This window comes from Mixophyes fleayi, chromosome 4 (assembly GCF_038048845.1).
Source record: "Mixophyes fleayi isolate aMixFle1 chromosome 4, aMixFle1.hap1, whole genome shotgun sequence".
Classification (NCBI taxonomy): domain Eukaryota; kingdom Metazoa; phylum Chordata; class Amphibia; order Anura; family Limnodynastidae; genus Mixophyes; species Mixophyes fleayi.
The window spans coordinates 114,307,913-114,334,762 of NC_134405.1; the positions used below are offsets into that span (position 1 = coordinate 114,307,913).

General features: G+C 37.7%; 2 protein-coding genes across 2 annotated transcripts in view; both read right to left on the bottom strand.

Annotated features, from left to right (window-relative positions):
• Positions 1-1,668: 1,668 nt before the first annotated feature.
• Positions 1,669-7,218, bottom strand: PYGO1 (pygopus family PHD finger 1). Its single transcript, XM_075208036.1, has 3 exons — positions 6,781-7,218; positions 4,789-4,874; positions 1,669-4,230 (listed from the first exon to the last, which is right to left on the bottom strand). Exons 1-3 carry the CDS (start codon positions 6,806-6,808, stop codon positions 3,151-3,153), a joined length of 1,194 nt encoding a protein of 397 aa, XP_075064137.1. The 5' UTR covers positions 6,809-7,218; the 3' UTR covers positions 1,669-3,150.
• Positions 7,219-17,518: 10,300 nt separating this feature from the next.
• Positions 17,519-26,850, bottom strand: part of PRTG (protogenin) — a 131,658-nt gene continuing 122,326 nt past the window's right edge. The window contains exons 16-20 of the mRNA XM_075205928.1: positions 22,975-23,151; positions 20,971-21,085; positions 20,070-20,235; positions 17,973-18,074; positions 17,519-17,887 (exon numbers count right to left, since the gene is read on the bottom strand). Of these exons, the coding sequence (XP_075062029.1) occupies positions 17,579-17,887; positions 17,973-18,074; positions 20,070-20,235; positions 20,971-21,085; positions 22,975-23,151 (869 nt within the window). The 3' untranslated portion in view covers positions 17,519-17,578. The remainder of the gene's footprint in view (positions 17,888-17,972; positions 18,075-20,069; positions 20,236-20,970; positions 21,086-22,974; positions 23,152-26,850) is intronic.

The window sequence follows — 26,850 nt, forward strand, 5'->3', positions numbered from 1 at the left end:
GTTTTTCCCAAGACACATGGACAGGCTTTTCCTACAATGTCATCACATCCGCTACAGTGTCTGTGCTGCTGTGAACATTCCAACGACCTTTTGGCCATTAAGCGCAGCCTTGTATTCTGCCTGCATTTAGAATGTTAGTAATTCTAGAGTTAATGTCGCCATCCCTAACACTGTACAACTGTTAGAGGCAGCTACTTACTGACAGTTACTGGAGGATTAGATCATAAATTGGGCAGGGCAACCATTTCAGTGGCCTACCTGAAAGGCAGGGAGCTGTGCCATGCATTCATTAGGTAACCCTTGAACTTTATGTCTCAGATCTGCTGACCTGCTTTCAGACGAATAGAAGTGTAATGTGGGTGGTCTTAAAGATAGCTGTCAACTGATCATTATAATCTGTACCCGAAGGATTGACAGTGTGAGTGATGTACTGACATTTTCAAAGACTATCAAAAACTCAGCACATGATGTGGTTTAACTAAATGACAGATAAGCCATTATGCAGTTTGATCAAAACAACCATTTTAAACATAGTAATTTACATCATGATGTAATACAGTCACTGCTAATGTCTCGTTAGCAAGTGCCCTAGTGACTACTGAGCTTACATGACCACAATCATTATTCACATGAGTCACTGCAGATACAATTGACTGCCAGAGAGGTTTGTTGCTTGGGAAACACAACAAATAAGCATTAATGAAACATTTCAGAACATGTGCATTGCTGCTGCTGCTACTACAAATAAAATTAGTCCCTTGTGAATTTCCAGGGAGTTCATAAACTACATGAATGTTCCCCAACCTCCCCTTCCAGTACTGTAGCTGCAGGTTACATATCTTTCAGTAAAGCTCTAGAGTATATTCTATACTTTTAAAATAGCTCCTGGGGACGCCAAGCTCCTTTTATGGTGCACCAAGAGCAAGACTAAATGGTTCATAGGTTATCAATGCTACACTGCAAAAGTTTATCTCCATATTTACTCTCTGTTGTTTCCACTGGCTATATTTATATCTCTTAAAGTATACTCTTAGGTTAGCTAGGTTCTGGATAAAAAAAAATTAAATAATGCTCATACTATGTGTTTCCGTGCCTGTGCTTGGGTAATTAGATTGTAAGCTCTGCTGAATAAAGTTGTCCGATTGTACAGAGCTGCAGTATTAGGCACTATAGAAACAATGCACGAAAGTGAAGTCTAAATGTCCCTATGTAAAGGCAACAATATTATGGAGCCTTCTAGGAAGTTAACGCAAAAAATGACTTTGCTATATGTTTGAGGTGGTAGGCCTGCCCATATGCATAAAGCTGTTGATCCCAAATTTTTAGGCTTAAATTAATTCTATCCACTCCAGAAATAAGTTGGATGTATTAACGTCATTAGATACAGAGATGCGTTTGACACCTTCATTTTCCTGCATCAATGTGACAGGAGCCTCATCATTGCTCTGTGCTATCAAGGGACCCTACCTAAGCCTAACTCAGTGGCTTCTTGGTTGTAGTCAAACATTTCTTAAAATAACCAAAGCTTTGCTAGGCAGTAAGTCACCTAAAGCTATGAACAGAACTCACCTCCTTATTCAACAGCTCCATACTAGGGTTAATGATCCTGGGTACCACAATACATTGAACATGTAAGTCAGTTACTAAATAGAACAAAAAACAGACATGGTTTAGTTATTTTATTTTATTACACCAATTATTAGAAGAGTAAAATATTCTTCTGGTCCACAGGAACAGAATACTTCATTTCATCTCCTCACCACCACTTGTTATAAAAAATTAGGACCATCATTAGTCTAGGCAGTGTCAGGTAAATGTTTCAAAATTACAAGACAATTTATTAATCCCTCCTAACATAATGAAATCACAATCTAAAACAAGTATGAATCAAAAGCTCAGTTATTTTAATAGCAATTAAACAGACATAATGAGAAGATAGAGAAACACCAACACACTGGACTTGCTCTTTGACGGTTGTCTTTATTCCGATATTTAACTGTTTATTTTTATTTATCACAGACAGGAACAGCAACTAGCTCTGATCTGTCTGCATAAAGACAACGCTTGAGAAGCAAAGTCACGTGTACGGAACTTTTTCAAACAATTTCATTATGCGTCAAAAGCATAGTTCACCCCAGAGCACCACGCAAAGTGTGCAGGTCATATATTTGATGTCACCTCTGTAGACAGTCTATTCAATATTGCATATTGTCCCTCACAGTGTCAACCCTTCAATAGCCTTTTGGCTGTCAACTGTATCATGACACAGGCACTTATTTATTTTTTTAATGTTTGTGGCCTCGCAAAAAAAAAAAAGAAAAGAAAAGTAAGACACTGTAACTCATAGCTAACATAATTCCAGCCCAAACAGCAATTAATCTATGAACTGTACTTCAAAGTGCTAATTTTATAAATATTCAAGCCATTTCATGGTTAAATCTAGAAGTCACATTTAAAAAGGGATTGTGTGCCAAGTGCTGAGATTAAAATATACACAATTTCTAATGTCAACCTCCCATGCAAACATAACGCATGTCCATAAACGCAGGCAAGTCTTTCTATACAATTTCCACTACGCAATTTACGTTCATAATCTCTGTTCAGGTTTTAAATTTTTTTGCTCCCCTTTAACATCCTTGTTGATTACAAAAAAAAAAAATTAAATAAAAATATAATTTTAAATAGTGCAATAGATTTTAGAGCAGCATATCTTGATCAGGGCATCTGGCAGAAAAGACAAATGGAGAAATTCAAAGGACTGAAGACATTTCAACAGTGACCCAGATTGTGAGATGATGGCTCAGTATGAAAACAATTTGTGTACACAATATACTAAAAGAGATGAGCTCAGTTTTGGTATCTTTGTAGCTGTAAACTTAGTTGAATGATGGTCACCATAATTTTTATCCACAACAATGAAACAAAAAAATGATTTTGACAAGAACTGCTTAATTCAATACGTACTGCCAATGTGATGTGAAAAATAAGGATTGTAACTATTGAGATGAATATGGGTTGGTTTATAACATACATAGAGTTCATCATCATATGATCATCATGGCTATTCCTGTACATGGCAACTGGACATGGAAACAAGGCACTTTTTAAAAAAAAAAAAAAAATGTGTGGTCAAAATAGGCGGATGGCTCATTACTTAATCAATTTTCGAGTTTGCACCAACTGAACATCCTTCTTGGCCATACAGGAATCACAACCCCAAATTGCAGAGGCTTCAGCAGTGAGTAGTGTATAGGCAATTTCAGTCAGTCCAGTGCATCTTCGATGAAACCACTTCTGACAGGAAACTTCACACATGACGGCGTCCTCGACATTATTAACTTCAATACAACATATGCCACAGGGGTACAAAATGTCTGTGGATAAATCGCTGCAGAAACCAGATTGGAGAAGCCATCTACTGCATTTTTCACTTGATGTTACATCACCTTTTGCCAGTCTAGAAGGCTTAATACGCGCTCCGTTAGTTCCGCAATTGGTCAGGTCTACAGTATCAAATTGGGAATTTTTTGGACCAGCCATCTGTCTTTTACAATTTTTTGAACTTGTAGTAGAATAGGGGTGAGGATCTGAATTTGAATTTTCTTCAGATGTGGCAGAGTTCAAGTTAAAATGTCTACTTGGTATAGAAATAAATTCTTGCTTGGGGTTAGACATTGTTGGGTGCATAAGGATAGGTTGTGTTGGTGAAAACGGATGGCTGCTTTCCAGCTGATGACTAAAATTCACTTTGCTGCCTTGGAGCCTATAAGATGAAACCTGAAAGTCATTTCTTTGACCAGAATTCAGATGTGTCATGTGATAGACATTTTGACTGTTGTTAGATCTAAAGTGCTGTCCTGGCATGACAATAGTTTGACCTAGTCCACTGTTAAAAAATAACTCATTGTCAAAGTTTGACTTGTCCTGCATCCCAACATTGAGGGAGAAGGTTTTCCCGAATGGCATTCCCTTCATGTCTTTAGAAAAAGACGGCTGATCTCTGAAGCTTTGAGTGTCACCATTTCGCAAAGACCTTTTTGGTGACGTATTAGGTGGTATCTTAAAATTGTTAAAGCTTTCAATGTTGGCATATCCAGGTTTACCAAAATAGGTGTACCCTGAAAGAGCAGATGCACTATAGTCATCATCAAAAGGATTGGAGGCTACGAGATGGTTGGAGCTTGTGTTTGTTGGTGGAGCATATTCTGAGAGAGAAGGAAGTGCCGAACCCTATAGGGAGAGGAAAAAAAAAAAACCCAAAAAAGGTCACAAAAGCACTACAGTACAAAAAAAAAAAAAAAAAAAAAAAAAAAAAGTCGAATTTGAAAGTAACAAAATAATTGCATGTTGACAAATACAATAGGTTAACTTTACAACTATATATGTAAAAGACTTTGCCAGCAGTGAAACAATATCAATATTTTGATAAGCATGACAGCACACTGGAGAGTGTCAAGGAACTAAACCAGTCACTTCCCTCTTGCAAGGCTGCTATATGCACTATCCAACTACCAAGGAAATGTGTATGTTATGTTCTTATGCGATATCCTCAAAGCAGAACTCGACAACTCATGCTAAAAATATTTGAATTAAAAGGTATAACATTTTAGAGAAAAGTAAAATAAAAATATTATTTCAAGTAATTTTTGCAGTTCTCAATCACCAACTACTGTGCTAGAAAACAATTTGTACAGAGAAAATATATTTAACTCAATGTTTATACACATTTTGGTAAAAACAAAACAAAACACTGTAAAATAGTAATATGTGCCTTTATGTGAGAATTACCTGCAAATTTGATTTGCGCCTCTTCTTTTCAGGACATCTCATTTGTGAACTTGGCCTGGGTAATCCATCCAATCCCACAAAATCACCTATTGAATAGAAATCGGATACAATGAGAAAATAAAAATCATTCCCAAAATTCAAAACGGCCTAATTTAAATGAAAGAGTTATTTGCTGGTAACACAAGATGGCCAGTAGTGCCATTGTTTGATCTTTTTTTTTTTTTTATATAATTACATTAATTTGTGTAGGCCCAACCATTTTATTCATGCACACAATGTACTTTTGGGCTAAAGTTGTTCAAAATGACCAAAACACTTCCTGGATCTGGGAGATTTCACTGGGAAGATAAATCAGGCTGTAAAGTTATTCCTTCAATTTCTGAACGCTGACTGCAGGTATGCTTTGGACTTTTAAAATCTTGGTGGACCCATACCACCACTAATAGTACAAGCAAACATGGGCAGCACGGTGGCTCAGTGGTTAGCACTTCTGCCTTACAGCACTTGGGGCATAAGTTCAATTCCCGACCATGGCCTTATCTGTGTGGAGATTGTATATTCTCCCCGTTTTTGCGTGGGTTTCCTTTGGGTGCTCCGGTTTCCTCCCACACTCCAAAAACATACTAGTAGGTTAATTGGCTCCTATCAAAATTGACCCTAGTCTGTGTGTGTGTATGTTAGGGAATTTAGAATGTAAGCTCCAATGGGGCAGGGACTGATGTGAATGAGTTCTCTGTACAGCGCTGCGTTATATAAATAAATGGTGATGAAGCAAACAGGTTGCTAAAGACTCTTTCTGCATGCACCTTCGTGTGATGAACAATTATTCAGACACTTCAACAACCTGACTGGTCCTGAAACAGGTCCTGGGGCAAAAAGGCTGGTTTTGGCCTGATGTACCTTATCTAGTTGGTATTGCTCATGTATAAATATCAGACAATTTATGAAAGAAAAGGTTAATGAGAATCAACCTATTAATTGCTATAACAAGTTAATTTCCTGTATAACTGTACATTCACCCTGGGCTTTCCCATCAATTCTAAATTACTATTAGGAATACCAAATACCCAACCGAACCAGAAGCAAGGGTTTAAGCATACACCCTCATTGTTTAAATTGTAACTTGAGAGCTGTGTGTATGGACTTATTCACATTTTTAACTCATTTCACATATTTCAATATATGGTAATGGACTGCAAACCACATGAAAAATACAATAAAATGTAAAACATGAAAACTTTTCAATACGTGATTGCACACAAGATGGTGTTGGCCAAAGCAAACAGACTTATGTTTCTACAACAGGTTAGAAAACTAAAAAAACAACCCTTATAGGTTGCTATTACTGTCCATTTTCTTCAAAAATATGTCATAAATGTCCCCCTATTAAATTCTATTGAGCCATTGACACTTTTGCATAAATATTCAGAAGCATTCCTACACCTCATTTAGAATGCAGACTTTTTCACTTACAAGCACATTTTTTTAGTCATTTAATCATAGCCACACAACATAACATACATAACAACACAAAACAAATGATTTGGGTGTATTTGTGGCAATGTATTAAAATACAGAGCTGTGCTCAAGCTGTAGGAAACTACAGAGATTGTCAGAGCCTTAATGACACAAACAGAACAATAGCTTTCAGTTGTATATGCCACATACAAATTCAGGCATATCAAGTTATATGTGTGAATTACATAGTGACTCTTGTCCCACTACTGTGTAACAAATCGACGTGAAAAGAACAAACATGTTCAAATTTGTTACTACCAAGTCTTTGATTTCACAAAACAATAACTAAACATAGAAACAGATTTAAAAGAAAGTAAATATCTACCATGTCACAATAACGAAGTTATAACGTGCAGTAAAGTTCGATTCTGGTAGTTAGATACTTTTATATCTGGAACGTTGTAACATAGTTTAGAGTCTCCTGATCACAGCTGTAGCTTATACTTATAGACTAGTACACTCCAGTCTACCAACCTGTTCTGTCCCACAGTGATCTCTCCATGAGTTGTCCTAGGCCCCAGACCTGCCCTCCATGCACATGAAGAGAGCCCAGGCCGGGTCACAGCGATGCCTCTTATAAGGTTTCTGTTCCTGTCCTGCGGACATTACCAACACATGGAGCCGGAAGAGCACAGACCTGGCTGGGAGTGAGTGAGTCTGTCTCCCCTCCTCCTCCTCTGTAGCCCAACCAGCAGTGGCAGCGGCGCACACTTTGCAAACTTTGGAAGGAGTGCACCGGTTCCCTCTGCTGTTAGAACTACGTGGAGGGCTGGGTCACAGAGCGAACATGAGGCAATCCGATGGAAGAGATGGAGCTCATCGTATGTCTGTCTGTCCCACCGGGAAGTGTCGAAAAGACAGTTTATATAAGGGGAGAGTCTGCAGTGTGAAGTGCAGGATCTGTCACACAGGCTTCTTGCACCAAGTAAAGAGGTGAGATCGCCATCTACTGGTAACAGACCCGTCTACCACCCCGAGGGTCACAGGTTATTACAGTACACGCTATTTATTTATAGGATACCCAAGAGACTGTGGTTAAGCGTTTAAACCAAAAACATACACAGATCAACAAAACAACATCAAAACCACTGACAAGTGAAGTGAATAACATTAATTATATCGGTACAATGTCACCTGCCAAGGGGTGAGATATATTAGTCAGCAAGTAAACTTCAGCTCTTGAAGTTGATGTGTTAGAAGCAGAAAAAATAGGCAAGTGTAAGTATCTCAGCGACTTTGACAAGGGTCAAATTGTGATGGCTGGGTCAGAGTATCTTCAAAACAGCAGGGGATAAATGTATTAACCTCTGGTTTCTTCAACTCCCGCGAGTTCGGCAGCGCCACTTTAAATTTAAGCGCCGAAGACGCCGAACTCGCGGGAGTTGAAGAAACCGGAGGTTAATACATTTACCCCCAGGTCTTGTGGGGTGTTCCTAGTATGCAGTGGTTAGTACCTACCAAAACGTTTTAAGAAAGGACAACCAGTTAACCTGCGACAGGGTCCTGGTGTCCCAAAGCTCATTGATGCGCGTGGGGAGCGAATCCTAGCCTGTCTGGTCTAATCCCACAGAAGAGCTACTGTAGTACAAATTACTTAAAAAGTTAATGCTGGCTATGATAGATAGTTTTCTGGATACACAGTGCAGGGCAGCTTGCTGCGTAGCCACCTACCGGTCAGAGTGCCCTCACTGACACCTGTCCACCACCGAAAGCATCTACAATGGGCCTACAATGGCATGTGAGCTCCACAACTGGACCATGGATCAATGGAAGAAGGTGGACTGGTCTGATGAATCACATTTTCTTTTACATCATGTGGACTGCGTGCGTGTGCGTCATTTACCTGGGGATGTGATGGTACCAAGATGCTCTTTGGGAATAAGCCAAGCTGCCAGAGTCAATATGATGCTCTGGATAAAGTTCTGCTGGGAAACGTTGGGTCCTTGCATTCATGTGGCTGTTACTTTGTCACATACCACCTACTTAAACATTGTTGCAAAGTACATTCCTTCCTGGCACTGGTATTCCCTGATGGAAGTTGCCTCTTTCAGCAGGATAATGCGCCCTGCCACACTGCAAGAGTTGTTCAGGAATGGTTTTAGGAACATGACAAAGAGTTCAAGGTGTTGTCTTGCCTCCTCCAAATTCTCCAGATCTCACTCCGATCCAGCATCTGTGGGATGTGCTAGAAAAACAAGTCCGAGCCATGGATGTCTCAACTCGCAACTTACAGGACTAAGAGGATCTGCTGCTAACATCTTGGTGCCAGATATCACAGGACACCTTCACAGGTCTTGTGCAGTCCATGCCTTATGTATTGGTGGACAAGGGGGACCTAAACAATATTAGGCAGGTAGTTTTAATGTTGTAGCTGATCGGTATAAAAGAAAATAATTAAACCATTTACTGAAATGAATATGCTTTTTCTATATTTTCTTCATACCTAATCTCTAATTCAACTCAAAACATGGATGTGCCAAATAACCTTCAGGCTCTACTCTGTATCTTGTATAATCAGCACTATAGTAAACTTGATTCTGTATTTATATTGATACACATATGAGCAACAATGCTTTTTAAGCTGTTAAATTCCATCTATTGATATCTATGTACAAATAAGCAAGGCCCTCAAGTAGCAGAATTACATAAAATAATGGGTAGTTTAAGGAATAACTCAACAGTTATGGCATGACAAAATAAGAGCATGCTGTAGTTTTGTCAGGCTGTCATACAATAGTCCAAAAATTATTTTCCAGTGTAGGTGGTCGCATATCATCTATATCATTGGTTGCATATCATGTAATATTGACAACAAAAATTGCTAGTGTGGTGTAAACGTCACTACACACAGCATGGACCAATTTGGATGGTCTAGTATATATATACTCGGATCACATCAGCTTCACTGGGTCGTGTTAGTGCAGTTGGAAAATAACAACACATACAAGCTAATCGTCATCACGTATTGTAATATGGTATGGCCTTTTTGGAGCCACACATGCTGACAGAATTGTATGCAGTGTATTTGACATTACCATTGCACAGTGATCATCCTGATACTCACCTAATTAACGACACTATATGCAAACTTGTTTTTTTACAGTAAAAAATGGCTGACTACTGAGAACAACTGACTGCACAAGGCTGCATAAAAATGTCAAATTGCCATTTTACACATAATTGACTACAAATCTCAGTGTATACGAAGCCAAAAAGACCATTGATCCATTTAAAAGTTGACTATTGGGATGGACAATTCATCGGTCAAAGACTGCATTTGTGGTAATGAGGCAACCTTGCAAATGGTTTGTCATCTGAACCTGCCAGCAGCCTGGTGTGGTCTGGTTAAATTACATTTGGCGTTGAAACAGCAATCATTACTATGTGTATATATATATATATATATATATATATATATATATATATATATATATACATATATATATATATATATATACATATGTGTGTGTGTGCATGTGTATATGTATATATATATATATATATATATATATATATATATATATATATATATATATATATATATATATCTGAAGTGGATGGGCAATGTGGGTTACATGTGAACCATATAAATGGAATTTGAATGCATGTTGTCATTTCAAATATACTCATATTTATTTATGACTCTGGCTTTACTTATTTCTATATTTTAACAGTGATGTGATCTGTGTCTTTGGTTATCTGAAATATCAGTCATCAGGGGCCTATTATCAACTGAAGAAGGCAATAACATACAGAAAAGCTAATAGTCTTAAGCGCGCTAGAATGATCTTCAGCTAGAATTCACGTGCCATCTCCTTATAATAAACACCTCAAGTGGTAAGTCTTACTTAGGTACTCCTGGCCTTCAGGCTGCTATGTATAGTGAGATACTACCATAAACTTTATAGTAGATGCAGCTAAGATCAGCTTCGTGGTGTAGGTTGTAATATGAAAGAAATATAACTAAGATATATGCAATTTCTTTTGCTGCTCAATAATGCTGTCAGACTGTATTTACTATAAACACTAACAGCAGCAATATTCAAAGAGCTGCAAATAAATGGTTGTATGTACAATCTCCTTCTTTTGAATTTTGCTATGTCCTATATCCATTAATCCAACCAAGGCTATGCATTAGAATGTTTCCAGTGCAGCATAAACTTGCATGGGGCCAGTTAATGGCATATTTATTTGCTCTGCCTTGGACTGTAAATACAGCTCTGCATAGAAATCCATTAATAATACATACATGCTATATGCTATGAGGTTTGTGTTCTATTTACACCCTACACATTGCATAATACACATTCCAATAACAGGTGTACATGTGTGTTAAACAAAATATGCTACAAATACTGTAGAAAACTACTGTATTTATCTTGGAAGAAAAGAGAGAGAATCCTACAGAAAAGCCACAAAATGGCAATCACATTTCATTAGGAAAATCTTTATTTGAACTGTGCAACTCACATAAACATTTGGCATTTCAATAGCTATCATTTTTAGCAAGAGTTATGGAGCACTTTATTACTCTTTTAAACAATAAAACAAAATAAAAAGTTTATCGACAAACTAAAACCATTCTATACAAAGAAAAAAAAGTAAATCAATGAACACAATATTTCAACAATAGTACATTAAAGTAGGAAATCTGAGTTACATTCACAATTCAAGGAGTACAACAGGTAGACAATAGTAGAGTGACAAGACCGATCCCCTGAGAACAGTACAAAACTAAATCAGCCTTGTCATCTACAGTAAAGTAACACCATCGCAACCTTTACATAGAAAAGAATAGGAAGGGAAAAGAGCCACTCATTGTTACCCTGCTGTAAATGAGGATAATAACAGTAATAGAGAGCAACACAAGCATATATATGTTTATATGAACATTGCATTACATATAAAAATGATATATACACATTTATATACAATGTTTGTATGTTTATATAAACACATTTTAAAGTATAAATGTCTTAATAAACATTTGAAGCTAGTATATAATGTATATATATAATGCCACATTATTTCCACGGTTCAATGCACCAGTTCATCTGTTGACACAAGTTACGTTTTAGAACATGGCACTTATTTCAGGACTGCCTGTTGGCAATTGCCTGATAATATTAATATTAATTCTGACCTATGGATATCAGTTCTTCAGAAGCAGGGTTCATCAACCTGTGGTTCGTGTATCCCCAGAGGTGCCATAAGAAGATTTAAGGGGTACTTCCACCAGTTAAATTATATACGTAAAATACCAGTTTAATAGATGAAAAAGAAAACTAAAATATTTATGTACATTTTGGCGTATTTGGAATACTTAAGTGTGTACTTGGAATAAAATAATACACAATAAGTGAACTTAGTAAATACTTACTGTCATTCTGTCATTTATGTGACCCAAAAAGGTTGAGAAAATCTGCTCTAAAAGGCATAGTAAAATCAGACTTTTTAAAGAAGTCAGTTACTAAACGCCCCATTCAGATAGAGAAATATAGACAAAAAGATTCTGTAGTACCTTGGATGGAATATGAGCTATAGAGGAAAAACTAACTGCAACAAGCATTTATCCGCCAACATGATGCATTTACAAATAGTCCCGTACAACTGCAGCCTATATATTCTTAAAATGGTAATACCTTACTCTATGGCACAATTTCAATAATTTAATAACCCTTGTAATTGATTACTTGTACACTTAGGCCTACAAAATCACAATTAGGTAGATATACATCTTTTTTTTTAACAAATTGTTATATAGAAAACATTACATGAATTAAAGACAATACAGGTATAAAAAATATTTTGTCTGTATCAGAATTCTACAAATGTAGAAAGAGTTTATACTTTATGCTTTGTTGTTTACCCATAGATTCAGCCTTAGTGGTAAATAGAGTGCCCTATGCAACTGATCACAACCAAGGTCCCGTTAAATATAATATGAAATTGGTCCAATTTGTAATCCCAAAAGAATGCATGAAACCAACAGTCTCTCTTCGTAGACATAGTAAGCCTCTCATAACATTTCACAAAACAATCAGATTCAAAGACTCCGACTGGGTGAGGTTGTTTGTATACATAAAATAGAGAACATTGTTGACTTTGTCGAGAACTACATGTGGCCAAACAGGTATTTCACTTAAATCTAGTTTGCTACAGGTTTTTGAGGGCTAGAATTGAGTGTAAGGTATTGATCTTACAATTCATGTATAATATAACATAATTGCTCATTTTAATCTCAGATTGCCAGTGTGATGTAATTAAATAAAGCATTATACATGCAGGAGCAGTTCATTATGGTGACCATTACTGGTGATCAGCTGCATGTTCACCCCACATCTGGCACCAATCCTAAACCTGTTATGGAGGCAACACCTCAACTATGTATACAGAGACTGTAAAAATCTTCCTGACAATAAAATATCATTTAAATGACGTTGTCAAAGTTATGAGTTATGTAGTAGATTACAATACATGCTTTACTATAAGCCATAACTTTTCCACCTTCACTCCTCTGACAAACAAGATCACCATCATTTTTGATGCCGGTAATATATTATAGAACAGCAATTTCTGACAATAAGGTTGACAATTTCTGCAACTATAACTGTGAAGTCCCCATTTTTTGTCTTTTCTTCTCTTCATGGACAGTTTAACGTCTCCAGTTCTTAATTAAATGTTCAATCACAAAAGTGACTGGATTCTCTACAGATTTTGAGGGCAAAAAAAGACAATGCAGGACAGTCTGGTAAATAGGGTTAATTACACTTGAGTGTTCTCAAACTTGATTGTTCGATGTGCTTAGCATTACAATCCAACCGTACAATCATTACCTTACAGTCAGGCACACTGCCCATACTAATACTTATAACATATAAGCAAGGATACCATAGGCAAGGACTCTCCCAGCTCTGATATAATATTGAAAGAACATTAGAAATAACATGGTACATTAAATATATACATATATAAAACAAGCTTGACTTATTCACATTTCAAATTCAAGAAAAAAACAATAACAAAGAGGTAAATACAATACAATTGGCAGATGTCATATTCAAGGGCAGAGAGTCACAAAGTGAATAAAAAATGATGTGGTTTCCATTGCAGAGTTAGCAATGTACAGCAGTGCTTTTCAGTAGATGAATTTAAACCATAGGGTATTTGTAGAAAAATATCTAAAACAGCAATGTGTATCTTGCTCTACAAACTGAAACTACAATGCACACCACAACATTTTTTTCTTATAATGTAAACTTGTCCCTTGGAGTTTTGATTATTCTAACTCAATACTGGCTGAAAAAATGCCTGGGCTTCAAACCACTGTGAAATAACAATTAACTTAAAATAAAAAAAATCCATTCCACAAGAAATGGTCCTTGTGGAAATAAACGTTTACATTTGGCAAATACACCAGCAAGCAAAACATAATTTTAAAGCCTTATCAATGCTTAATACGCCAGAGTAACCATAAATATCTTTGGTATTAAGTGTTAGCCAAGAAAAGGAAAGTTAATGGGAATTCATTAGCACGTCATGAAACATGATTGGACTACTTAATTAGTTGTCAACAGACACAACAAAGCTGGTTTTACCTCAATGATTTGGGAAACACTGATTTGTTGCTCAAGTTGCTACACTACATCACGCGCCAATCAACATGGATTTGGAAAGAAGAGTTCTATCTTGTTTTAATGTAACAGTGACCTTGTTGCAACAATGAACCACAATTCTGTTTCTCAAAAGCTTGTGCATTTGCCAGTTCCATAAACCACTTTTACTATAGCAGAAATGGCATTGCTATAACAAACTGACTAAGATCTTGAAATGGACTTTAAGAGGTCAAATGTTTGAGGCAACATGCACAAACACTTATTTGGTGATATATACAATAAGGATTTGATTGCTTGTCTGTTACGTGAGAGATTGTAGGCTAAAAGGACCAGTAACCCTTGAAGATATTGTTGGCCAACCCTGATTTATTGCTATTGTCCTCAATTCAGGGGAAGGATGCTGCATAACAGGTGATACATCTTCTTTCAATATCCTCTGGAAACTTTTAGCAAACTACATTTTGTTTTTAACTTTAAGGGTGAGGTATATTGACAGGTATATCATATGTATGTATATATATATATATATATATACATATACAAGTTAACCCGTGCATGATACTCATGCATTCTAGTCAAATCAAGCTACTTAAGGTGTTAAAAAGGTTCTTGTCATGCATTTGGGCCTAGCCCCGGCCTCCTCAGGAGAAGAGCGTTACTTCCCGACGCAAGCGCCCTTTTTTAACGTGGTTTTGTCCACATGTCACCACCTCATCATTTTTCTCCATCACCTCATCCTTCATCTTCATCGACACATTCTTCATCAAGCTACTTAAGGTGTTAAAAACTCCCCACTGTCACCCCCGGCAACCACCAACCATTCCCAACTGTCACTTCTCCTTCAAGAAATATATAGGTCAGTGTATAACTCTGCCCAGCAGGTGGCGCTGCAGCTTGTTTTTGTTTTTTTTCACACACGCCACTAGGCATTTATGTAGTAAATATATATATATATCATTTGATATAATGGTCATATAGGTTTCCTATGCAGCTGACATATTTGGCTATTAAAACAAATCACATTACATAACTAAATGTGCACATATATCCCATTAACATGCCTATATCAAAGGATAACAAAGTAAATGTGTAAGGTTTTGGTTAGCCCAGCGTATTAACTGTTTACCATATAACTGTACCATATCCAAGAGATGAACAGTAATAAACAAAAACAACTCACTTTAAAGTAAACTTTTATATTAAGAGTTGTTTTTGGTAAACTAAACAATTAGCAAGACAAGACTCAAAAAAATAAATCTTTGGTTAAAGAGTTTTCTTCCTTAGCATATAAAGCAATTTGTTCAAAAATAGGTAATCTAATACTGTTATAATAAGAGCTAATATCTAAATACTAAAATTGTATCTTGGAAGATTTTGGACATGACTATTTAAAGTCTAAGGTAGTCTGATAAGCAGGTTGTATTAATCCTCACTGCGCTAATACTATCATCACTACTACTACTTGGCAGGTCTGCCATTAACAAAATAGTACAATATATATATTTTTTTCGTTTTGGAAAAAAAAAATATTTGATCCCTTACAATGTAAAGAACAATCTTTGGTACAACATGATTTACATTTTTGAAGACAGTATTATAGTTTACCAGTCACCTTGTCAAAGTGGAGGCAAACCATATTGTGAGCTGATCATGCTCACGTGAACGGAGCCTTTCATCATTGAAGCATGAGGTTCCTAGTGAAGTGATAAACCGGATATTGATTCAGTACACAATATGGCAGCTTCCGCTGTGGGTAGGTGACAGATACACTTTAATAATGTAAGCAACTAAGTCACCTAATTTGTCTCCTTTCAAAACCAAAAATAAGCATAATACCCTGTCATATTTTTCCCATATTTTTATGGGGTACAGACACAAAAAAAAACACAATTCCCTGAGTCCAGGAAATGATCACATACATCAATTGTAAAAGAGGTAGTATAAATCAGGAATTGTAAAGGCACCAGACCATTATGGTCATTTAGTAAACCGCTTTACTAGGGCTCTGCTTGACATTCAACCAGCAATGAACGTTTCAACTGCTCTTCTTCATGCCATGCACTGACTAGCAGTGAAAGGGCTAGAGTAAAACTGACCACCCTTCATCCCTGAGTATTGGTAGAAATACGTAGATGTGACAAACAATCACAGACTTCAGTATCTATTATGCTGGGGTTTTTCTAAATTAATAATCAAATAATTGTGCCTATATGTATTCTACATTGTTATTGGGGAATCATTGACAGAAGGTCAAACTGTTAGCGCTGTTGTGTAGCAGAATCTGACATATAACTGTTTGGGGCAGCACAGCACGGTGGCTAAGTGGTTAGCACTTCTGCATCACAGCACTGGGGTCATGAGTTCAATTCCCAACCATGACCTTATCTGTGTGGAGTTTGTATGTTCTCCCCGTGTTTGCGTGGGTTTCCTCCGGGTGCTCCGGTTTCCTACCACACTCCAAAAACATACTAGTAGGTTAATTGGCTGCTATCAAAATTGACCCTAGTCTCTCTCTCTCTCTCTCTGTCTGTGTGTGTGTGTATGCTAGAGAATTTAGACTGTAAGCTCCAATGGGACAGGGACAGATGTGAATGAGTTCTCTGTACAGCGCTGCGGAATCAGTGGCGCTATATAAATAGTGATGATTATATAACTGTGCTATATAGGGTACAGTGAACAATATTTATATATGTGAAACAATGACTTGTTATTAGCAATATGTTGAGTTTATTTAGTACTAGCTAGATCAGCATAGACCATTGTCTAACACAACATTTTAGAAGTTGAACATTATTAAACAGAAATGTTTAGATATTTAGCATTTTCCAATAAAGTCGTGGGGTTTAAGGCATCTTGTCATACTCCTGAGTATTGTCCTGAATTCTATGAGATAAGGCAGTTCTGTCTTATGGAGATACTGGAAGGCACAATTGTTACAAGGAAGTGAATGTTATTGTAGACTAAATGCTTGTATTATGATGAGAAAGATTGAACTGTATATTAGTATAGAGAAAGTAGCTTAAACTGCTTAAATATTGGTTTATAGAGGTAGTAGTTCATTCATGTATGGGTTCATGGCGCATTCGGGCATTTTACGTTTGGTAGTTCTGCATTAGTTAAAAAGCAGAGCTTTAGAAAAGACCGTTTATCTATGTTGCCTTTACAACTCCTTCAGTAACACATTCATCACACAGCAAAACAATAATAATAATAAAAAAAACAAACATTTAGGAAGTATTTCTGATGAAGGCTAGTGGAGACATACAACACAAATATAGGTAAAGCAGCGAAATGAAGTTCATTATGTGAGCAGCTGAGGTAGACATAAATCAAAGGGACCGCTTGATGTCCCTTTACAACAATGACAAATGGCATAAAACCAGGAGAGTTTCTAATCCATTCACTATCCAGCAAGTCAACCTTCACAGTCAATAGATTTACTCAACGGAACGTTCTGCAGGAGAAGTGTGATATATTTGATGAGAGAGACCAGATTCCACAATCATTTGTATTTGGCTCCATTCATTGTCCTTCGAACAGACACTAATGGCTGGCGTATCTGGCTTAAAATAATCTCTTCTTGAAACGTTGTGGGAATATGGATCAGCTGAGGTACAGTAAAAGTGTGCTCCTCAGAGATAGACGCTGGGCAGATTTCAATGTTTGCTTAAGGCAAGGTCTTTTCCACATTCGTGACTGTTGAATGAGTCAAGTGTGGGTGGAGTGGTACTGATAACAGAGTACAGGTTCATTTCGTCATTAGATTCATGGGAATACCGCCCAGAATCACTGGTCTCGTGGCTTTCCTCACTGTTCCCAGAATGCTCTGTGTCTGCTGCTATGCTATGTCGCATCTGGAAAGTGCCAGGATGACCCGTAGACGTGGAAGACACATCTTCTCCCATCAGTACAGTTGCGCCGAGTCGATATATACAAGACGACTTATTAACAATTCTTCTTTTCGACTGCAGAAGAAAACACATTATATGTTTAGGCTCACATGTAGCACACAAAGAAGACCTATTTTCTGGCTGTAGGCCAATTATTTACCTGTTCCACACTGTCTTTTTTGTGTTTGAATAACACCCATTTTTTCCTTGTGCTGTTCTTTACTACACGTCCATAACCATTCATAATGAGATCTGACCCACCCTGAAATAAAAACAGGATCACATATCACTCAATAATATTACTCTCCATTAAACCCAAAATACTTGGCATTGTTTGCTTCATTATAGCATTTATTCACTGTGTCAACTGGTCAGTTCTTTGCTATCTCAATGGCTGATGTACCAATACAGTAAATCTATGCATGCCTAAAGCACTCAAGTTATAAAGGCTTGAACATGAATAAAAAAACACTAAATCTAAAAAGAAAAGTAAAATAACTACTAGTACCATTCACAAACATATATGCAAATAATTCAAGACCTTATCAGAAGGTAGTATGGATAAAGCTGTGATCATGTGTGCCGTAAGAGACTTAAATAGCTATTAGTGAATAATAATAATTTGTGTTCAGTTACAAAACAAAGAATACATAGAATATTATACATTCCGCTAGGGAAGACTCTGCACAAACTGCACAATATTGTAAGCAACCTGTATTATAATTCTATTGGTCTGTTAACACTTTAATACCACCGTTTCTGTCAAGTTTCACGATACATTTTGATATGTGCATAGCATGTGTATAATAAACACTCGAGTATGCACATACCCCTCCATCTAAAATGTAAGCTCTCCTGGGCATGGTCCTCTCTACCTAATGTCCCCTGTCTGCCTACTGTTAGACTCTGTCGAACATCTTGTAATGTCTTTTGGCAGTACTCACACTCATCTGTGCTACTTATGTGTATTACCATATCTGTTTGTGGCTTTCTTACTGTATCCGGTGATAGAGAATCTGTGGAGCCTTATTAATAAATAATACTAATAATGCCCAATGCACATGTAAATTGTATATGTTAAGCATACCCTAGTGTAGTTTGCAAGCTGTGCTGTACAATAAACAAGGACAGGGGTGGAACAGTGCATTGCCTGGCACCACAGCAAAATATGGGTATTGCGATGAGTCATGGCCTTACCCGAGCCGCCATTACTCAGGTTTTACTGTCTGGCCGCATCCCGGCTGTCACCATGATGACTGGGACGTCACTTCCCCTTCCAACCCGGCCGTGACCTAGGCAACGATCAGGACACTCTGTAGTTTACGCAGTGTCCCGGCATTAGGTAGCAGCCGAGCACGTGCCCAAATAGGACTGATTAATCACACCCTGGTTGCCTAATTACAGTCTCAGTGCTCATGTTCTTTGATTGTCCAGATCTGGTATTTAAGGCATGCAGGGCTTAACCTTCCGGTTATAGCGCTTTCTGTGCCTACACACATTGCTGACCAGCTCCCCTGTTCCTGTGTATTTCCTGCTACCTTGTACTTGATTTCCTGTTGTGACCCTTTGGCTTGACTCTGGACTCTGCTTGAACTCCTGTGCCCCTTGACCTTGGCCTATTTATGGATTACTCTCTATGCAGCCTGCCCTGACCTTTTGCCTGTCCCTGAGCAATCCTGCTCACATCTGACCCACGACCTTGTACTGTCTCTGGTATCCACCTCCATTATTCTGGTTACTTTCTACCTGGTGCTACAGTTAGTTTCTGATAAGCTTCTACTACTATAGAGCTAAGTCCTGGGGACATCCGAGTACCTCCGAACATATCAGTTCTATGGGAAAGGAGGTTGCCATAGGTGAAGATCTCTACCAGTCAGGCTCTAGAAGGTTATCTATCAGCCATGAGCCTTAACAGGTATGGGCCCAACTATGGGGTTCTCACCTCCTGGGCCCCCTCTCTGCCCTCAACAGAGCAAAACAGTGGCCTCAGGGGTGGGGTTGACCCAGCATTGCTGAGCCCCACTCACTTCAGGGCCCCATAGCCGCCACATTCCCAGCACTTCTACAGTTCCACCGCTGACTATTCATCATATTGGATCTTCAGGTATTTTATGCATAATAGCCATTCAAGACTGACATCAGAAATACATTTATGCCATGCCTGTGATCCACAGAAGTCTCAATCCTGCTCTGTGACTAACAGATGCAGTTAGAAAATGCATACTAGTAAACCTATTATATCTCTGCTGAACTATACCTTTGTATCAATGTAGTGATTTTTCTCAACAGCAGATACTAAGGGATCTGCATTTTCTTCTGTTTGGTTCATGGTCTTCCTTTCTTGGCTCTCATGAGAAATGAAATCAGCAGAGTGAGGTATTCGGTCTGTTCCATGGTGAGCAATCTTTGCCATTGATGCTTTCCTGCATGTCATACAAAATACAGAATCTTTTTTAATAGTACTTTATTTATTACTTCAGAGTGATCACTTTGCCTTCTTCACAGTCAGAAAAATAACAGTACTTGTGCAGTGGGGAGTACTTGTGCAGTGGGGAGTACTGTTGTTTAACAGCTATCAAGTCAATTTTCGTCCATGTTTCTGAGCGGGGTGTGATTGGATGGCTTTTTTTTTTATGTTTCAATACCTGCCTACATTCAGAGTTGGCCACTAATATTTGGGCCGACGGCAGGGGCGGGCTGGACCGGGGGGCAGCGGGCACCCGGGCCGCTCAGTCTAACGGCTGTTCGGGCCGGCCGCCTCCCCCCATCCCCCTCTGTGGATGCAATAATTTCTTAAAGCGTGTCATGTGATGCGGGCCGCCTGTGCGCCCCCTGGGCTGAAACCTGCCAGCCCGCGCCTGGTCAGAGGTATGCATAAAAATACAGCTGCAAAATTGCAATAGCACGTTCTGTATGTTTTTTAAGTTGCACATATCTTAAGAAAATTGCTATCTAGAGAAAGGCTAAGTATATGCACAGAGAGCAATGGAAACTGAGGCACATGCAGCCTATACAAATATATATAGTATTTTTATAAGTTTGTATAAAACAATTGAACACACAATTAAGTAACCTTACTTTAAACCGTAGGAATACCTTAACATATATAAAATTTTAAACACAGTAGTATAAACACTTTAACTACAACTGGTACATACCTGGCTTTGCTGCGGTAAATCAGGATGAGTACACAAATGAGGATGCAGGTCAAGGCAATGCATACTCCCACAACAATGCCTGTCATTGATTTTTGGTCCAGGTAGTAGAAATAATCTGTAATAGAAATTCTAATTAGAAGTCTGTCCTTTTCATTCTAAAGACAGCAATGTAAAATTGTTTCCTTTCATTTCCTAATAATCTTTTGGTGGGCAATTTTTGAAATGATCCATATTTGCATATGGTCAAATTTTTCACTCATCTATTCAACATCGTTATGAGTTTTGCTACGGAACTTTTTGCAATTAGGCAATTGCTTGAAAAAGCAAAGTGCATATTCAGTTCAAGGACAAGCGGATAAGATTTTCATGGAACAAATAGTACAGACCAAACAACAGGAACACAACATTATGGAATCAACATGTTGTAGCATTGTAGACAGGTCATGTTTCACAGACTACAATGATAGTGCCCTTTGACTTCCTTGTAGAAAAATGAGAATCAGAACGAGAAGGGAGGTTAATGGACAATCATTGGCTACTGAATCTCGCTTGTACGTGAGCAATTGTCATCTGGCAATCCGTGTGATTATATATACACTTGCTATAGGGGAAAATACTATTATTAATTATTATTACAATTTATTTATATAGCGCCACCAATTCCGCAGCGCTGTACAGAGAACTCAATCACATCAGTCCATGCCCCATTGGGGCTTACAGTCTAAATTCCCTAACACACACACACACACAGACTAGGGTCAATTTTGTTAGCAGCCAATTACCCGACTAGTATGTTTTTGTTGGAGCATGGGAGGAAACTGGAGCACCTGGAGGAAACCCACGCAAACACAGGGAGAATATACAAACTCCACACAGATAAGGCCATGGTCGGGAATTGAACTCATGACCCCAGTGCTGTAAGGCAGAAGTGCTAACCACTTAGCCACCGTGCTGCTCATTAATGCAAACCCACTGAGTTCTATAGAACATATTTTAAAATACATAATATCATGACAGTGTGCAGGGCAGGAAACATTTTGGTTTCTCATGCTTGCATATCCCCTCCATCAATGATTAACATGAAGGCAAAACAAATCTGTACCAAAAATGGGCACTTATGTTTTCAAACAAGCAAGCCATGTGCGGGTTTCAGTGCCTTTTGAAATAGTTTGGAGGTCAGCTCTAGTTGTCATTTATTTAGTACATTCTACAAAATTACAGCTAGACTCTGATTGGTTGCTATAGGCAACATCTCCACTTTTTCAAACCTGCAGTTTAGTACATATACCCCTAAGTTTATTGTCTGTGGAATAATGCTCCGTGATTCCACTCACACCATTACACAGGGAGCAAACTCTAACATTTTATATATGATATCACACAAAATATGATTATTATATGTAGACTTAACGCCATGGAATCATTCAAAAAAATAGGGCAGTGATGTCACAGAACACTGTGGAACTCTGGGCACGCGTTTTTGCCCTCTGGTAAATGACCTTCACTGATATAAAGGAGTTTATTAATTATATATAATAATTATAAAATAATATGTATTTTTACATTATTCGAGACAACAAGGTTTATTGTCTTAACACAAACAAAAATAACACAATTACTATGAACAATGTTTTAAAATCAATAACGTGTGGAATAAAATACAAAGAGTTCCATTTGATATTGCTGATTTGGAACTTTTCCCCGAGAACTGCAGCGGATTGCATATCCTGTGATGTATGATTTAGACTTGGACTTTCACCCACTAATAAATCACTGCCATTAATTTGTTTATTTTAAGTTTATTACAATGACAGTGTATCACCTCCGTATACACAGTTATTCATACGCTTGTATCGTTTTCTCAGTCCAGTGTCGTTTGTCTCTGCTGTACAAAGCATTGCTGGGCAGAGACTAAGACACGGATGGATGTCTAGATGAATTTCAGCTTCCAAATAAATAATGAAACCTTTGCATTTTGTTTACTGTAAGTATTTCCAAACTGACCTTCACTGTTGGCAGAATTGAACGACTTTATGCTGTTGTGCACAGTCTCCTTGGGGTGAACAGCCAGCTCCACTACATTAGAGAAAGGGCCCTCTCCTACTTCATTGGAAGCTGACATCTTGATCAGATAGATGTTTCCAGGTAGCAGATTCTCCAGCAAAGCCATGGTAATTGCCCCTGTAATTTAGCATTCAGTGTAAATCATACATGTAATACACTTATTGTGCAATAAATTCACAAGTGAACAGAAATGTGATATTACTGGTTCCTAGTAAATTTAAAGGATGCATGCTTGCGAATGCTTGTCCTGACCACAAATGCTGTCACTGGTTGTTGGAAAATGATAGGCTGCATTCTCTTCACTGTTAGTTCTTTCGACAAAATGACTACATCCACCATGTGTACGTGAATGGTGCACTGTAATGTGACCACTAGGGGCAGCATTCCATTGAAGTATCTGCAGGCCATTTATGAAGGGTTAAAGGACCAAGGAGCAGTGCAAATTCAGCTCTGGTCCCACCACGTGCCTCACTTTCTACCAACGCAAATGGTTCTGCTTAAAAGTACATACTTGTGGCCCTACAAATGTCAGCATGCACATGAGCATTTGAAGTAGTCACAAGTATGTACTTTTAATGGTGCTAAAGTGTCCCTTATAAATATCGCCCCACTGATGATGGAACAGTAAGCCACTGTAAAAACCAAAAAACCAAAAAAAAACCTTAAATTTAATCTATAACTACATTTGGGCCACTAATTCATTCTTAAAATAAAATGTCCCCTGTAGGAAAATTCATAATCATTTTTGCCCCTCTACAGCAAAAAAGATGGCTTAGCGAAACTTACATTGTGCCTCCTGTTATACTAACATTACCCTGCAGTGTAACAGTGATGTGTTTGCCAGTCTCGCCTATAGAAAGCAGCGTGTTGTATCTGGCTATTTTCAATTCAAACTTGGGCGAGTTTTCAAAATCGCAGCTTCATATATTTGGTGATTTGTATAGATAGACTGGAAAAAATCCGGACCACAATTTGGAGCGATTTTGAAAATGGTGATTTTGAAAGAGACACACCTTGGATTTTACATCAAATCAACGGTTAATAAATTGTTGAAAATTCAAAATCACAGCTTGATATGTTTACCCCCTGATGTCTGATATTTTAATTTACCTTCACCAACAAAATAGTAAAACAATCCCCACCAAATAAAAATGCAGAAAAATAAGTTTTTATGTGAAAAATAATTAATACTCATATGTTTTACTGAAAAACTCTACTTAGAAATAGCAACAAAGTTATATTTGTTAACTATGCTATTAAGATGGATATAAAGTCTCAACTACTTTTTGGGTTCAGCAACATGAAAAAACTTTGTAGATATGACGCCGACAATGCAAGGTGATGAAATCAAGGTAAATAATACACAAAGAGAATATGTAATGCAATTTTAAATGAAACTATGTTTTTGTGATAAAATATATTGCAATCCAAATTTAATGCCACATGTGTCAAGAAATTTAGTTGTTTGCAGTCACATTAACCTATTAGTATATTATGATTGTGTCAGTTTGCATTGTGATAGATTGTTCTGCTATTGCCTGGTCTAGTTATGGTATACATCACCTTCTATACCATCACAGGGTCTGCATTTAGAATTGCTGCTGTCTCAGACACACTGAGAGAATGTACCCACTGTAAGCCCCACATTATCATGTCTCTCTATCACCTCTTCCATTATTTCAACTATGTGAAATAGTTAACTCGAGTAAGAACAAAAATGCATATAATTAGCATAAAACCATATATACACCACCCTCTGAATAGTGTTGCTATAGGCATGAGCCTAGTAGTCTGACTATATGGTAAATACAGTGCCGCCCACGACACATTACTATATTTAAATTCAGTGTACATCAGTGTGCATCAGATGAATAAAGTATAGATACTTCTTGTGCAGACAGAAAATGCTCTTGTTGAATTTCCTAGCATAGTTTAAAGGTGTCTGTTGTGTTTGGCATAAGGTTTGTTCATAACAGCCAAACTTATGAGGTCCCCCCATACATAGGAATAGTGCAATACTAAAAATACTGTTCTGAACCTGTCTTCATTTTTCTTCATGTAATACTGTTAACAGCTGATGTTTCAGAGTTATGAATGCCTTCTTTATGAATAGGCTGCTTATAAACATCAGCAGTTAAAAGCAGATGACCTCTGGCATCAGTCCATAATTACTTTGCAGCCCTCACTTTTTTATTCTTGCCTAACAATAAAGATAACTCACAAATAATAGTGCTATTTTATTACTCAACATTCTCAGTTCTTCTCAAATCAACTGCATTCATGTGAATATTTGAAAAAAAAAACAGAATAGCAATCACAGGAGGTGGATGTTGCCACATGCAGACCACAGAGGTCATGTTCCAATAATGCAAAGCTTGACTGTAGACCAGAGCACTATGACTATGATGGAGCTGCCTATTGGTGTTCGTTTGCTGGAGTCAATAAATAATGAATTGCCAAGCCTGAAATTAAGAGGAATTTCCATATGCCACCAATAACGTTGCAAAAAAATATATGTAAGAGAGAATGCCAATGGAAAAATAAAGGACAGCTGAATCCCAAAAAAAGTAAATGTTTATATGAGACATGGAGGCGAAATACATTGCTAATTCTTACATTGACTTTCCTCCATTGCTTTGGGATTAGTTGAGAATGTTCCCCTACAAACTGACAAAACCAGTACCAACTACTTGTGGCACTGGCAAAAGACAAAAAGATTAAATGGTAAAGTATAGTATGTCAGTGATTTTTGTCTTGACATTACTGTCAATGCCCAGTGATTTAGAGTTGGACGCAAGTCCTTCTGTTCAGCGCAAAAAGCACTTTTGGCCACAGATCCGTCTCAGTTTGAACTACGACTGAGATGAATCTCCCCCTTGTACCTCTCTGCTCTTGGAACGGGAGAGATAGGGGGTGAGTCTAGCAATGTAAAGGACTGTTCACGCACTTTACATGCTATTTTGAGTTGAAATCAAACACAGATAGGTCTCTAGGACACGTATCTTTTGTGGGTGCTTTCAGCTGGTGCAAGAGACCTTGGTGTATGAAAAAAACAAGTAAAAAATAATTAAATTGTAAAAAAAGTTGTGCACCCCCTCCCAAAAAGCTTAACCAACCCTTGTTCTGTTTTGGGGGGAAAGAACATTTTTTTTTTTTAATTATCTGCTTTCCAGGGCGCTGTGCATGATACACCTGCACGCCGGCCCATAAGGCAGACAAAGGGGTGTGTTTGTGCAATTTGCACAGTATTCTAAGTTGCATGGATCTAAAGATCAGTGCCACTCTAAATACTGGTTAAATTACGGGATGCAATTTACACTTACAATTTCAGTGCAAATTGCGTCCCACTCTAAATGAGGTCCTGAATGAACATTTACAAGTTGTGGAATATATTACATGCAAACCGTTCCCATTAATTGCAAATAACAAAGACAGAGCATTAGTGTAAAAACACTTGCTAGTTACACAAGGTTGTATACACCTGCTGCATTTACAGTGGTCCCCATGATATCTGTAGGACAATCCTGTTATGTTTATTTCTCATACACATCTCCCATTTTAGCATCAGTTATTACACAAAGCAAATGGAGGCTTATAACAACAATACAACAAGAGACTCGTACTGCCGGCTTTATACACCCGCTGCAATATGTGTATGACTTTTAAAGGCTTTATACTCCTGCTGCAATATGTGTATGACTTTTAAAGGCTTTATACTCCTGCTGCAATATGTGTATGACTTTTAAAGGCTTTCTACTCCTGCTGCAATATGTGTATGACTTTTAAAGTATGAATTCTGCCTTCAAGTCTTTGTGC

Coding starts and splice junctions, on each gene's coding strand:
- PYGO1 (XM_075208036.1), bottom strand. CDS start 6,808: ATGGAGAGATCACTGTGGGACAGAACAG. Junction 4,875..6,780: donor ATCACTGTGGGACAGAACAG/GTTGGTAGACTG, acceptor TCTATTCAATAG/GTGATTTTGTGGGATTGGAT. Junction 4,231..4,788: donor GGCGCAAATCAAATTTGCAG/GTAATTCTCACA, acceptor CTCTCCCTATAG/GGTTCGGCACTTCCTTCTCT.